The 15,048-nt window shown below is 37.8% G+C and overlaps 1 protein-coding gene across 1 annotated transcript in view; it reads right to left on the minus strand.

Moving 5' to 3' along the window:
- Positions 1–15,048, minus strand: part of LOC124595314 (proteasome inhibitor PI31 subunit) — an 85,618-nt gene that overhangs the window by 16,766 nt on the left and 53,804 nt on the right. The window contains exon 3 of the mRNA XM_047134014.1: positions 13,851–14,119. Within this exon, the coding sequence (XP_046989970.1) occupies positions 13,851–14,119 (269 nt within the window). The remainder of the gene's footprint in view (positions 1–13,850; positions 14,120–15,048) is intronic.

Consider the following 15,048-nt stretch of genomic DNA (forward strand, 5'->3'; position numbering starts at 1 on the left):
GAAATGCAATATTCAAATTTGTTACCAAATCAATCCAACACAAAAAGAGTAATTTTAATCATAAAAATATAACACAGTTGGTGGGTTAGACAAATAACCAACTGCAGACAAGTTACAGGCATGAGCACCTAAGCCTTTGGACACCACTGTTGTAATAAAATTTTCCCGTGTTCAAGATGCATCACATTTGATTCGAAACTTCATCTTTTGAATATTTGCACCATCTTCATCAGCTGGAGATGCTAATGGGATAGAAACGTTCTCTTAAACAGTGTTGGTCTGGCAACTCCAATAATCATCCCGACAGTCAATCGTCCCTTGACGACACCAATGTACAAATCTTTAAATGACTAATTTTATACTGAAATGAGATGCAGCTTGAATACCAATAAAATTTTGTACATATTACAGGCATGCATAATTTTTTAATTGCTTAAATTACAGCAATAGGACCAGAGAACACAACAACATAAAAAAGCTGAATACAATCGTTCTTTGGGCAAAAAAGAGAACTTGAGGAGAGGAAAAAACAATAAAGAACAACACAGGCTGTATCACTTAGAAAATTTATATCATTATCCCGTATTCCTTCTGGTGTTAGCTCCTGTGGAGTGACCTTATGGACTGAAGCTTGAGATTAATATTTTTCAGAAATTTGCTTTGTTTCCATTAACAAATAGTATGTCACCACCCAAATGTCCAGAGCACTCTGTCTATCAGTATAACTTCACAAATAAGTTATTATTGACAACCCTTACAAGCAATAAAAGTACTCTGTGAGGCATGACATTATAATATATTACTTCTTTACTACTAACTGCATTCACAACACATTTTGCAGACAGTATCCACATATCTTGCTGAATGCACCTAGAGTATTTTTAACGAGTAGTACATGGACAATCATCAGTACGAGAAAAATAGTATGGATATTCTAGGTGCATTCAGTAACATATTTGGACACTGTCGGCAAAATGTGTTGCGAATACAGTTAGTAGTAAAGAAGTAATATATTATAATGTCATGCCTCACGAAGTACCTTTACTACTTGTAAGGGTTGTCAGTGAGGAAAAAATCTGATAAAGGTTTGAAATTACATGTAAAGTTTATTGAAAGTCACTAAGTACTCTTATTCTCAAATAGTGGGTGAATAAATTCTCGGAATTCACAAATTGTGGGCTACACTTCTTGTTCACCCCCACCCCTTAGATAGGTAGGTGGTTCTTATCCCCATAGCCATTGCTGCTTGACAGTAAAGTATAAGAAAATGGTTGAAATTGGTCGAGTGGTTTAGGAGGAGATGTTGAACATACATAAACACAAACCAACATCCACATTGATAATACATATGGATTTTGTCATATGCCTAAGTAATGCAGTAACCTGGTATTTTTTAAGCAATCAACTAAAGGCAAGACATGTCACAAATGTTTGGAAATATTCACTAAGGTAATTTATGAGGTTCTCCATGAATGATTTATGACTGGCTGAAATCAGGGAACACACCCATTTTTGGTAGGGAACTAAATATGCCATTTATTCACTATCTTATAGTTGGCAAGTATAACAAATGTAATGAACAGCCTATAAGAATGAAGTCACAATGGTAGCACATATTGTAACTTCCTTCCATAAGCAAAAAAAGTATCTTGTTCTCACACCCATTTCATGAAGAAAATAGTATTAATTCATTTGTATAACTTGAACCAAGCTTTTTATTTGCTGAAAATAATAGCATAATTAGAAAGAGTTGTACTTACACAGGAAAGTCAAAAGTAAAATATTCGCATTAAGCACTGTTCTAGAACAGTTTCTCAGTATAGCATTACAATAAACCAGCAACAGCTCACTAGCTTGTTTTATTGTGCTTTATGTGAATTACCAAGTACAAATATTGAAAGTAGCAACCAGTGTAGAATAATGAAACAATTAAAATTGTGCATTTTGGAGAACTGTGTATGACAGTTAATGTTTTGCCTTCTGAAAAGTCTCAGATTATTCTGTTCTGTAAGGGCAATTTGCCAGCCTCACTTGCAAAATAAGTAGCCAATCTCTCTCTTCCTTTTACAGCTGATGCATTTCTTTTTGTATTATTCGAGTTTGAGAAAGACTCAAAACTCCTCACCATAAATGTGTCTTCAAGTTTATGACCATTTTTAAACATTACACAACTAAAATAAAAGTTACAAACTGTAGTTATTTGAACAATAGTAGCACTGTACTTCTCATGAGTCTTTTCAACACTGTTAAGAAAAGTAAGTATTCCCTCTCTTCTGCAGCACCATATTTCAAAAGCTTCAATTCTCTGCTTGTCTGAAACTTATATCATCTGTGTTTCACTTTTGTACAATGCTACACTCCAGACAAATACCTACAAATATCGTCACAAATCGTTTCTTAACATTTAAACAACGGAAAATTCAGGACTGAATAACAACAATATTAATGGGGATACATTGCCGTTCACCACAGAGGTGTCACTGAGTGGCAGACAGGCATATTTAAAAGTAGATGTTGGATATTATTAGGTCGGTACATAAATCTATAGCATTTCTGTTTCGCATGATGGTATTCTGGTTGCTATGGGTTTATTTATCGACTGTCATTTTTTATTTGCTATTTGAGTTTACATATTGTCATTTTGTTATTTGGAGATAGTGAGTAGAGCTGTGGATGCTAGAAAATGGAGTGCCACATGGGGAAATTAGAGCCTTCCCAACACATTCTTCTGTTTCCTCAATAGAGAGATGACAACAGCAGAGGCAGCCAGAAACATTTGCACCATGTATGGGGGTAATGCCATTAGACAGAGCATGGCAAGAAAATTGTTTTTGAGTTTTAAGGAGGATTGTTTTGATATTAGTGACTCTTCACATTCTGGAAGATTTATAGGGTTCATGCGCGCGCGCATGCTTTTGTGTGTCTATTGTTGACGAAGGCCAATGGCCAAAAGCTTTAATTGTGAGTCTTTTTGTTGTGCCTATCTGCAACTCCTCATCTCTGCTATATGGTAAGTAGCAACTTTCCTCCTTATAATATTGTTACATGCCATCCTGGGTTTTCCCTTGTTTGATTAAATAAATAAATAAATAAATAAATAAATACACATTATAGCAGCTTTTGGTGGCTTTGTGCTGTTCTTTAAACTGAATAAGAAAATCCTTAATGTAAGCCTATGACTGATGTAGATGGCAACTGTTTACTATAACTGACGCAAGTTACTTTAAACAAAGATGAGCTGCCAGGTTTAGCAACTGTATTACAAATTAAATTTCGTATATTACTGTGGAAAGAGAGGAAATTGTGCTGGCATGCAACAAAATTGTTCTGAACTACAAAGAAGGTTAATGTCTTATTTACAGCTTACATAAAACTGTCAGAATCAAAATTTAAACTTAATTAACCTGGTAGGTATAAGTCCACTATTTCATGCAACATGATTAGCATAACACACTAACCTTGCATCAAAAAAGAACAAATAGTACTATTATGGTGCCACTAATACAAGATGACACTCCACGCAAAAATGACAGCTAAGAAAAAATGTAATTTGTATCTTTCCCTAAAATGAAATTCTATTACAAAGAGTGAAGTTTCACTTCCATGTATCCATGTTAAATTCCAATTTACTGAACATAGTACGACCAGTAGACTGCAGTAGTGTTCTAAACAATTGAAAAAAAAAAAAAAAACTGGAATCACTGAATACTAGCACAAGGAGCCTACTATGAAGATAACAGAAGAAATTAGGATGCAAAGCTTCTTTAATGATGCACTATTGTGTGTTTTCTCCACCTCAAGCATACTGCAATTTACGAGTGTTTTACACCAGACACATTTTACTTTAATATGCAAAGCAATGTCAGTGGTCACTTATGTTTTTATTACTCATTTTTACAAGTTCAGAAGTCAACAGGTTTTCCCCTCAGTGTCAGCAGAGATTGAGAGATTGAAGTAAAAAAAACAACTTATTTGCAGTTTCACCCTTCGTGACTTATTGAATTCTAAGCAGCAGCTTTTTTTCACACTGTATTCTTAGAAATACTACTGTGGTTTCATCTGTTCTGCACTCAGCAAAACATTTTTGTGTATTCATTTGCTTTTTGCATGGGTTGTGAGTACTGTCAACCTCAACTGCTAACATAAAATAACTGAAAACTTTCCTTTACAGACACACAAGAAGTATACTTTTGAAAACCCAATTTAGTTTACTATAAACACTTGGGCCAATTTTACTTTTCCGTTTATTTATTTCGTTTTTCTGTCCATTCTGTTACGCTCTTCAGATAGCCTAAAGACAAAAACTCACCAAATAGTACCAAGAATTATTTGTTAATCTGTATTACTTTCTTTTCAATGTGTTGGTCATACAGTATTTTAGTTTTACTGTAACTGGTCTTCCTGTTAAGTTTTTCCATAAGTTATTGCACTTATCTTCACTAGAGGCAGGTATACTCAACATGTTGAAGCAATACCTTGTTTTTCAATCATAGTTAGAAGAGATTTAGTTCAGGGTTAAAAGATTTCTCAAAATCCATGAATCACGGACAAAGTGACGGTTTATATGCATTGCTCTGTTCTATAACTTCATGCACAACTTGAAAACAGTTAACTGTGCTATGTATCCACTTCAAACACCATGTTGTTCCTCATCTGGCATTACTTTTGGATTGCCATTATTTGCATAACTCATTTCCTGAACTATACAAACACTTAAAGAAAACATGGATTTTTACATGATTTTCTCCAAGATGTGCCTGAATGTTATGGCTAGGTGCCACCCAGTCGACACCCCCATCATGCACTGGTGATGCTGCTGACAGTGCGGTTTCAGTTGCCTGAGACTGCAATTGTGTGTGCGAGTTGCATTTGTGTGTGTGTGTGGGGGGGGGGGGGGGGGGGGGCGCATGGGCGTGTGCGTGTCAGTCATCTATTGTTGACGAAGACCTTAACACTTTAATTGTAAGAGTCTTTTTGTTGTGCCCATCTGCGACTCAGTTCCTCCATTATATCGTATGTGGCAACTTTCCTTTTCATAATATTGTTGTATTTATACTACGTGTCTTATGTATGACTCTACAAGAAGTGAAAATAAGTGTCATGTTTATTTTTCATCATCAGTTTAGTGGTATAAGTTGAACAACAGTTTTCTGGTGCTTAATAGCATTTATCTTTTTCCAGAATGTTCTCTGCTGCTTCTTGAACTTTAGTGTTGAAGTTGATCTATTCTTTTTCAGCATATTTGCTTGCTGAATTTCTTATTAAGTTATGTTTAAATCTGTGGTAACATTTAGTCTAATTCCTGTTTCAATTGTATTATAATTTAATATATATGTCATAACCTGCTCTAGAAGATGCTGGCATTTTTATGGGTAAATTGGGTGATTAATGAAGAGGTACTGAAAGACTCAGACAGAAAAGAAATTTATGGCACAACATTGTCAAAAGAAGGGATCGGTTAATAGGACACATCCTGGGGCATCAAAGAATAGCTAATTTGGAAACGGAGGGAAGTGTGGAGAGTAAAATTTGTAGAAGGAGACCAACACTTGAATACAACAAGCATGTTGAAGGAAAATAGGCTGCAACACTTTGACAAAGATAAAGAGACTTGCACATGGTAGACTACAAAGGGACACGGGATCAAGAACACAACAAGACACATCAGCCTTGTACATTTTTGGTGATGACTTTAAAGAAATTGACATTTTCTTTCTCATTTATTTATAAGTTTTTGTGTTTCATTGTCAAGGCAGTTAGTAAAGATTCTATGCAGTTGTAGATTTTCTCCTTACGATTTACATTTTAACTTATTCAATCCGCACTGCTGTGTTCTTTTCATTTCATTTTCATTTCTTCTCCACGGCAATTGTAAATTTGATTTCTTTCATCTCTCCAGTGTTCTTACATTTCTTACTCTGAGCACTTAGTCACAACTATCATTTAACTTTTGAGCCAGTATCTCAGACATTTACTTATGCCTGCAGTTTCCATGACCCTCAATGTAAATGTAGTGAACTCTTCTGTCAAGTAATTTGAGAATCAATAGTGATTAACAATCTTTAAGCTTTCATATTTTTTCTTAATCCTTTCCAAGCCACCATCGGACTAAGTCTGACATTACAATTTTCACTACGACCCTGATGTCGGACGATGTCGGGCACGTTTCCACTACTGTGTTTGCCATCTGTTCCTTTGTTGGAATTCACCAGGTGCAAGGTAACACTTAGTATGAAGACCTGACAACTCAAAGCACGTTGTATTCACAAATTTCTAGTACGATAATGACCAGTAGAAAAAGTGTAAGTGATAACGATATTGCCCGGTGGCTTCTCAAAGATACTGAGCATGAAAGAGAATTTAGTGATGAAATCGAGTAGGAAGAAACTTCTGTCGTGTATAGGAATATAAGTTCTGGTGAATCAGAACCTACTGGTGGGGTGGAAAGTGATGAAGAGACACAACCTGTAGCACATACATGGAAAGTTTATTGCGATGTCAATGATGATCTCATTAAGTTTCCTGTTTCTGTCATGCAACCATTCCTCAAGGTCTTTGACCAAAATCTGAACTTGAATATTTCCAGTTTTTCTTCACAATAATCTTATCAGTGAAAATGTGAATGCTACAAATAGGTATTCGAAAGAAAAGATACAGAAAGTCACTCCACTTATAAAACACTTAATGTGACATTTGTGGAGAGATGTTTCATTAGAAGAACTGAAGGCTTTTCTTGGTGTAATATTGAATAAGGCCTTAAATTTGAAGAAAGAAATAGTTGACTATTTTACAGAAGACTGGCTAGAATGAAAATCATTTGTCAAGGATGTTTTTTTCCTTGCTCCATTTTTTCTGAATATTTTGGATGCTGGATTTAGTTTCACCTGTCAAAGTTCAGGTATGTCAACATAAGAGAGGGAGCAAGAATGTTAGTGAGTATATTAACAATAAATGCAAAGAACTTTATGTATCAAAAAGAAATGTGGCTATAAATGAAAGCACAGTATGATTCAAAGGAAGAACTCAATTCAAGTGCTACAATCCAAAGAAGCTTATGAAGTGGGGTTTACAAGTTTTCTGTATGTGTTATTCAGAAAATAGCTATGTTTTCTCTCTCATCCAATATTACCACATTACTTACGGAGAACTACAGAAAAGAACAGATATCTATATCTCCTGGAGGAGATGGAGACATTCTGTAATCAAAAATCTCCTGGTTACACCTTGCTTAATGAGCAGACAGCAATGAGGGGCACCCATTCTTGGGAACACTTCAAATGCTTTATGACTCCTTTGAAAAGTGTGATAGCCAGCAGTCCATCAATAGAACGATAAACATCTTAATGGGAGCTCTTATACAGTGCCACCCAATTACTCGTGATACTAGTACACTTGTCATAATCAATGTGTTACACTTCTTCTCTACTAATTTTCATTTGCATCTTGTTTTACGTGTTTCACAACACTGAACTATATTATTATTCATCCCACTAACGGTCTTTTTATCTGTTGTTATGGAAATTTATGGTATTTTCTATAAAGTGTTCCGCAGCTGCTTCTGCACTCGTTTGTTCAAGAATCTTCATTTACAGGTGAAGCAAAAATTAATTAGTTAATTAATTAATTAAAAATAAATAATAATAATAATAAATATTAACTTAAAATGGTGGTATGCAAACTATTATTACTTGTTGGAGTTCTTCAATTATTAATTGTACTACCGTCATGCAATCTATGTTAGTGCCTATTGATGATTTTGTGAATGGTACGCCAAAGGGCATAATTTCTCTTATTGCTGTATTTTTATGTTCTTGATTTCTCAGGTTACAAAGATCGTGTTTTAATGTTGAATTGGTTTTTATTGTTCTTTGGTATAAAATCTAGGTCCTCTGCTTTTAATAAAATATATCTTATGTGACGTGTTATTCGAATAAAGAGTGTACTGTGAGGCCTACGTCATGTACCAAACTTTGCTGTGACTGTAAGCTGCAAGCTCAGTTCAAAATTTGTTTGTTAGCTGCTATGCCCATGCGTATTGGTGTCATGTTGAAGTTGTAGTACATGGTTTTATTAGTGAGTCTTCAATACTTTAATATTTGGTATGTGCTATATGTCATAACTATAGTGTACTCAATGTGACTTATGCCTGTGTTATACAGGTTGTTTCAAATAGAATATACATATATCATATGCATATACACTCATGCTCATAAATTAAGGATAATCCTGATACATGGTGAAACAACGCTCTGGTGGGCGGTCTGCAGGTTTAAATCACCTCGGGGTGTGACCATGCAGTGCATTTGACCTGTGGTCGTTGCACGGTGACGCTGGCAGCAGTCCACATACGCAGAGGTGTGTTGGTGCATGTCAGAGTACGGTGCAGCGAGTAAGTGTGCAGATGTTTTCAGACGTGTCAATGGTGACTGTGTGTTGACAATGGCTCAAAGAACACATATTGACGTCGTTATGAGGGGTAGAATACTAGGGCAACTGGAGGCTGGTCAAACACAGCAGGTCGTAGCACGGGCCCTTCGTGTGCCACAAAGTGTGAACTCACGATTATGGCAATGATTCCAGCAGACAAGAAATGGGACCAAGCGCTACAGTACGGGACGTCCATAGTGTACAACACCACAAGAAGACTGATATCTCACCATCAGTGCCCGCAGACGGCCACAGAGTACTGCAGGTAGCCTTGCTCAGGAACTTACCGCAGCCACTGGAACAGTTGTCTCCAGACACACAGTCTACAAACAACTGAACAGGCATGGTTTATTCACTCGGAGACCTGCAAGTTGCATTCCACTGACCCCCAGTCACAGGAGAGCCCGTAAAGCCTGGTGTCAAAAACACAGTACATGGTCATTGGAACAGTGGTCCCAGGTTATGTTCACGGACGAGTCCAGGTATAGTCTGAACAGTGATTCTTGCCGGGCGTGAACTAGGAACCAGATACCAACCCCTTAATGTCCTTGAAAGGGACCTGTATGGAGGTCGTGGTTTGATGGTGCGGGGTGGGACTAAGATTAGTGCATGTACACGCCTGCACATCTTTGACAGAGGAAATGTAACAGGTCAGGTGTATCGGGATGTCATTTTGCACCAGTATGTCTGCCTTTTAGTGGGTGCAGTGGGTCCCACCATCCTCCTGGTGGATGACAACGCACGGCCCAATCGAGTTGCCATCGTGGAGGAGTACCTTGAAACAAAAGATATCAGGTGAATGGAGTGGCCTGCCTGTTCTCCAGACCCAAGCCCATCGAGCACGTCTAGGATACTCTCGGTCGACGTATTGCTGCACGTCTTCAAACCCCTATGACACTTCAGGAGCTCCGACAGGCACTGGTGCAAGAATGGAAGGCTATACCGCAGCAGCTGCTCAACCACCTGATCCAGAGTATGCCACCCCATTGTGCGGCCTGTGTACGTGTGCATGGTGATCATATCCTGTATTGATGTTGGGGTACATGCGCAGGAAACAGTGGCGTTTTGTAGCACGTGTTTTGGGACAGTTTTCTCAACTTATCACCAATACTGTGGACTTACAGATCTGTGTCGTGTGTGTTCCCTATGTGCCTATGCTATTAGTGCCAGTTTTGTGTAGTGCCACATTGTGTGGCACCACATTCTGCAATTATACTTAATTTATGAGCATGAGTGTATTTATTAAACTTTAAGACATACAAATATGAAACTTTACACATATTTATGAACCTCTCAAGTTCAGATTACAGATGTTCAATATGTCCTCCCTCCAGCAACATGAACAATATCATATCAATACTCAAATTCCTCTGTACTAGGGCAAGCATGTCCTTCATTACTGATGTTATGACAGTACAGATCCGGTTCTTCAACTCTTCCAGGTTCTGTGGGAGTGGTAGTACATAAACATTGTCCTTAACAAAACCCCACAGGAAGAAGTCAGAGGGTGTCATATACAGTGACTGTGGAGCCCGGCTGAGACATGCTAAGTTGCCAGCTCCTTGATGACCAATCCAACGGTTTGGTAGAGTTTCATTCTGATATTCACACACTTGGTGATTCCAGTGATTGGGTGCCACGTCCTATTGAAAAATGAAGTTGCCCTCATTCAACCTTGAGAACAACCAGTTTTGTAACATAGCGAGATACTGCTGACCGTTAACCACGTTTCCATCACAGAAGAATGGGCCATAAACAGGTTATTGGGATATTGCACAAAACACACTGACTTTGGGCGAACCTCGTACATGTTCAATGGTTGCATGTGGGTTCTGTAGGACCCAAATTCGAACATTGTATTTGTTTACCTGACCACTAACATGGAAAGTCGCTTCATCATTGAACATGATGCATTGTGCGAAAGTGTTATCACTGTCAACAGAATCAAGAATTTTGTTACAAAAAGCCACACATTTGCGTTCGTCATCAGGGCACAGAGCTTTTAACAGCTGTAACTTGCACGGCTTCATAACCAATCGATGTCTCAAAACTTGCAAAATTGTTCTTGTACGTAGTTGTAACTCCCAACTGGCACAAAGGACTACATTGGAAAGCAGTTTGAATTTGGGCAACATTTTCTTCAGGAACATGAGGGCGGCCAGGGCTCTTTCCTTTACATACACAGCCTGTATCTAGAAACTGATGTTACCATCTGCGAATGTTCCACCCATTTGGAGGATCAAATTGGTACCTCAACCTGAAATTATCTTTGCACTGTAATCACAGAATTGCACTTCGTAAACTCGAGAACACAACATGAATTCTGCTGCGGAGTAGCCATTTTAAACATATGACTGTTACCAAGCAAAACAGAAAACAACTGACATCTATCGGCTATTAATATTTACTAGATTATGTATTTGTTTCTCCAATAGCTGAGCCGTGGCACAGCGATCGATAGTTTGGACAAAATAATACTTTGTAATATGCATATTCTTTTTGAAACACCCCGTATAATATGGTGATGTGGATTTTATGTCTTATACCTTTCTAATACATAAGATTGTCACACAGTGACTGAAATCTGTTGTATACTGATACAACACACAAAAAGACTTTGTGGCAGTTGGTACAAGTACTACTAAGGTCCATCTGCAGCAGGAACATCACTGCTTGCAAACCAATCATGATGTCAGCGAGAATCGTGTCCCCTGGAGTGGCAGCACCACCAGGAAGAGAGATGCATGCTTAGACAGTGGTTAGTCTTCAGTAGAAGCAGGGCAGCAAACAAAATTATCGTATATGGACAGGGACTGCTTGCCTAGAGACCTAAATGAGTACTGTTAGTTTGGAACTGATCTTCGAATAGTACATCAAGAAAGAAGATTAGTTTTTTTCCAGCTTCAGTTCAGAGAACATTAATTAGTTTGTGTTCATAGAGATGTAGTCGACACAGGACAGACAGATTAAACCTGCATTCTACAACTGCTGTAACCAGCGGCACCAAAGTTGAGTAATAATATTTCACCATTCACTATTCTGTTACTTGCACTGTGTGTGTGTGTGTGTGTGTGTGTGTGTGTGGGTGGGTAGGTGCATAAGCTGCCCTAGAACCCACACATCCATCCTATCAGGACACCCTCATTAGTCTTTTTCAGCAGCAGTGAGATTTTAATTAAGGTGGATGCCCCCAGTCCGCAACAAAATCAATTTGCTATAATAAGTGATTTCGAACCTTTTATGACCGAGGCTTCCATTTTTCTTGTTTACAAAACTACAGAAAGTCTAATTCATTTTGATCTACCTTTTGCAATCTGAACAGTAGTTCATTTGGCACAGTAACTGCTAGCTTGTGCAAGTGGTTCAGGGTATCACATCTCTGCTGACAGGGTCTACAAAAGCCATCAACATTACATTACAATACATCACATTAAGACTTGTTCCGTAGACCATGAATGATGTGGAACGTGTCACTTTAACACACATTTTCTTTACTTGGTTGGGGATTGTACGAAATGAAACTTCGACTAACAGGTGCAGTTACGCCTTCTAGGAAGCATTTTCTAAGCAATTTGAAGAATAAGAGTTACGTTCCTATCAAAATGAGATGTAAATTATGTGTCATTCATTCCACGACAAGAGGTTAGTGACAACACTGTGTGTACTCTTTGGTCCTCAAATCCATTGATCACTGGTTATAAGAAAAAAGAGCCTGCACAGTTCTTGAAACCCAGTTCTACTTTGGAATACGTGAAGTTTATGGGAAGAGTGGACAGGGCTGATCAGTATTGTCGTTGCTATAGTTTTACAAGAAACTCATACAAGTGATGGAAAAAAATTTCTTCTGGTGAGAGAATTTGCTGAAGTAAACAGTTATATTCTTTACAAAATAGACAAAATGAATGAAGAGAACAACTGCACGCTCATCTTTTCTATAGAAGAAATTTAATCAGACAGCAAGTCAAACAGGTGAGAAATACAAATTTAAAGAGGAGGGGAAGACCATCATTGTCTGACACCAAGGAGAGACCAAATGGGAAGAAGAATTTTATAATGAAAAATCAACAAAGGATGGAAGGAAATGCAAGGAGAAAGGTGGAAGAAGAGAAACAATTTTCTACTGTGAAACATGTCACAGGAAGCCTGGACTTCACCTGAGAGAATATACTATATAGATACTATAAAGAAAAAATTATAAACAACCATAAACAAGAACACCCTATGTAGTATCAAGAACTAGTGTAAAAGAAAATAAAGTTTCAAGTGACCTCATATAGCATTTTACTTTTTAAAGCAGCAGCATAATAACCCATAATCCCTTACATACTTATCCACACACAAAGAAGAATGGGGAGAATGCAGTGGGTAGAAAAATTGAACTGGAAAGGGTTAATGGTAATATCAATAGATATTTTTAGTCCTATTTCCAATAAATCTTTAATACGTGCAGTTAGCACTACACCAAGATCTAAACTACCTAAAATAATTTCTTTCTGGTGGAATGCCTCTAGTGGAACTAACGCCAAACAACATTTCATGCAATATCATCTGCATTCTTCTCACTGGAGGCAAAAGTAAATTATATTGCTTCTCACCCTTAACAGTTCATCACACCCTCCCTTTTGAAGACTACACTATTGATGCCAATGCTCCAGCTCCTAATTGGTGTTTAACTGGGATGGAGGAGGCTGAAAGTAAATTTATTAGTGTTTAAAACACCGTTGACAGTGATGACATTAGTTTAGTAAACCCATTGAATGTGCAAATCATTCTTATCCAGTGAGGACACCTCTGAGGGGGTGGGGGGTGGGGGTGGGGGGGGGGGGGGTGGGGGGGGGGGGGAAGAGAGGGGAAGGAGCCACCGATATCACAAGCCGGGTCAATATAACATCGCCTGGCAGCTGGCTCACTCTCAATAGCTGCTATTATCCAACTCTACCTCTACAAAGCGAACTCCGCCACTGCAGTTTCTCTGGGATGGATTGGACTTGTGTTGAAGAGTGACTGCCCTGCTTTCCAAGTACTGAGAGATTACAGTGATGGGCCTATTATCAGCATTCCACAAGCTGGTACAACGATCCCATATAGAGATTCTATTTGACGAGTGTGTGCCGTCCACCACCGTAAGACTTATTTGGAACTGTGCTTAATATTGTGATTGCAATACAACACGAGTGCAACAAAGTAGTCCTGCTTGGAGCTATATTAATTTCAATCAGAACTAAATGTTTGTTGGATCTAAAGCAAGAGTTATAATAAACACACACACAGAATACGCTTGGATCGGACAATGACTAGAAGTGAAAACTTTGATCATGGATTACCTAAATCAAGAAAATTACACTATGTTACCAAACAAATAATACCATTTCACTTTATGAACATGAAACACTCTTGACGAATATAGTTAAAACAAATCTTACCAAATAGCATCAGGATCCGGAATAGCTCTTTCAGGACGAGGACGATCTATTCGTAAAGGATCATAATCTGGTGCCCGTTGTGGCTGTGCCGGAGTCTGAGTAGTTGCTTCTTTATTAACACCAGAAAATACAGGATCCAACAAATCCTTCTGAATCTGAGCTATTGCTTCCTTGTACGTTGGTATTAATGTCTCTATGGGACCTTTAAGACCTTTCACAGTTTCATCAACATTGAATAATGCCTTTGCAACATTTAAATCTGGCATCAACTGAAAAAAAGAAAAACAGTCAAATAGGATTGTACAGAAAATGCATTTCTTGCTTAAAAACGAGATTGGAAAGTTCTGCTTAGAGAAAGGAACAGTGGCATGAGTTGAAACAATCAATCTTACAGTGTAATTATTAAACAGCAAAGTACTACTGAACCATCAGTTTGCTACGTCATGGTTGTAGAACATTGACATTAATTATTTACAGACAAATGGAAAAACTGGTAAAAGCCGACATCAGGGAAGATCAGTCTGGGTCCAGAGAAATAAAGAAACACGAGAGGCAACACTGACCCTATGACTTTTCTTGGAAGAAAGGTTGAAGAAAGGCAAACCCCCATTTATAGCTCTTGTAGATTTGGAGAAAGCTTTTGACTGTTGATTGGACTACATTCTTCAAAATTTTGAAGGTAGCAGGGATCAAAATATGGGTAGCAAAAGGTTATTTGCAACTTGTACACAAACCAGGCTGAGTTATAAGGGTCAAAAGACTTTAAACTGAAGCCATAGTTGAGAAGGGAGTGAAACACAGTCGTCACCTATCCCTCCAAATTATTCAGTCTGTACATTGAGCAAGCTGTGAATAAAACTAAGGAGAAATTTGCGAAGGAAATTAAATTTCAGGGAGGGAGGGAAAATCTTTGAAGCTTGCCAATAATATTATAATTCTGTCAGACATGACAAAGAACTTGAAAGCATAGTGGAAGGGAATGGATAGTGTCTCGAAAAGAAATTATGAAATGTAGTTGTATTAAATCAGGAAATGCTGAGGGAATTAGATTAGGAAATGAGACACCAAAAGTAGTAGATGAGTTTTGCTTCTTGGGCAGCAAAATAACTGATGATGGCTGAAGTACAGAGGATATAAAATGAATGCAAGAAAAGCATTATGAGAAAGAGGAATTTGTTACCAATGACTATAAATCTGC

The sequence above is a fragment of the Schistocerca americana genome, chromosome 2 (genome assembly GCF_021461395.2).
Source record: "Schistocerca americana isolate TAMUIC-IGC-003095 chromosome 2, iqSchAmer2.1, whole genome shotgun sequence".
Classification (NCBI taxonomy): Eukaryota; Metazoa; Arthropoda; class Insecta; order Orthoptera; family Acrididae; genus Schistocerca; species Schistocerca americana.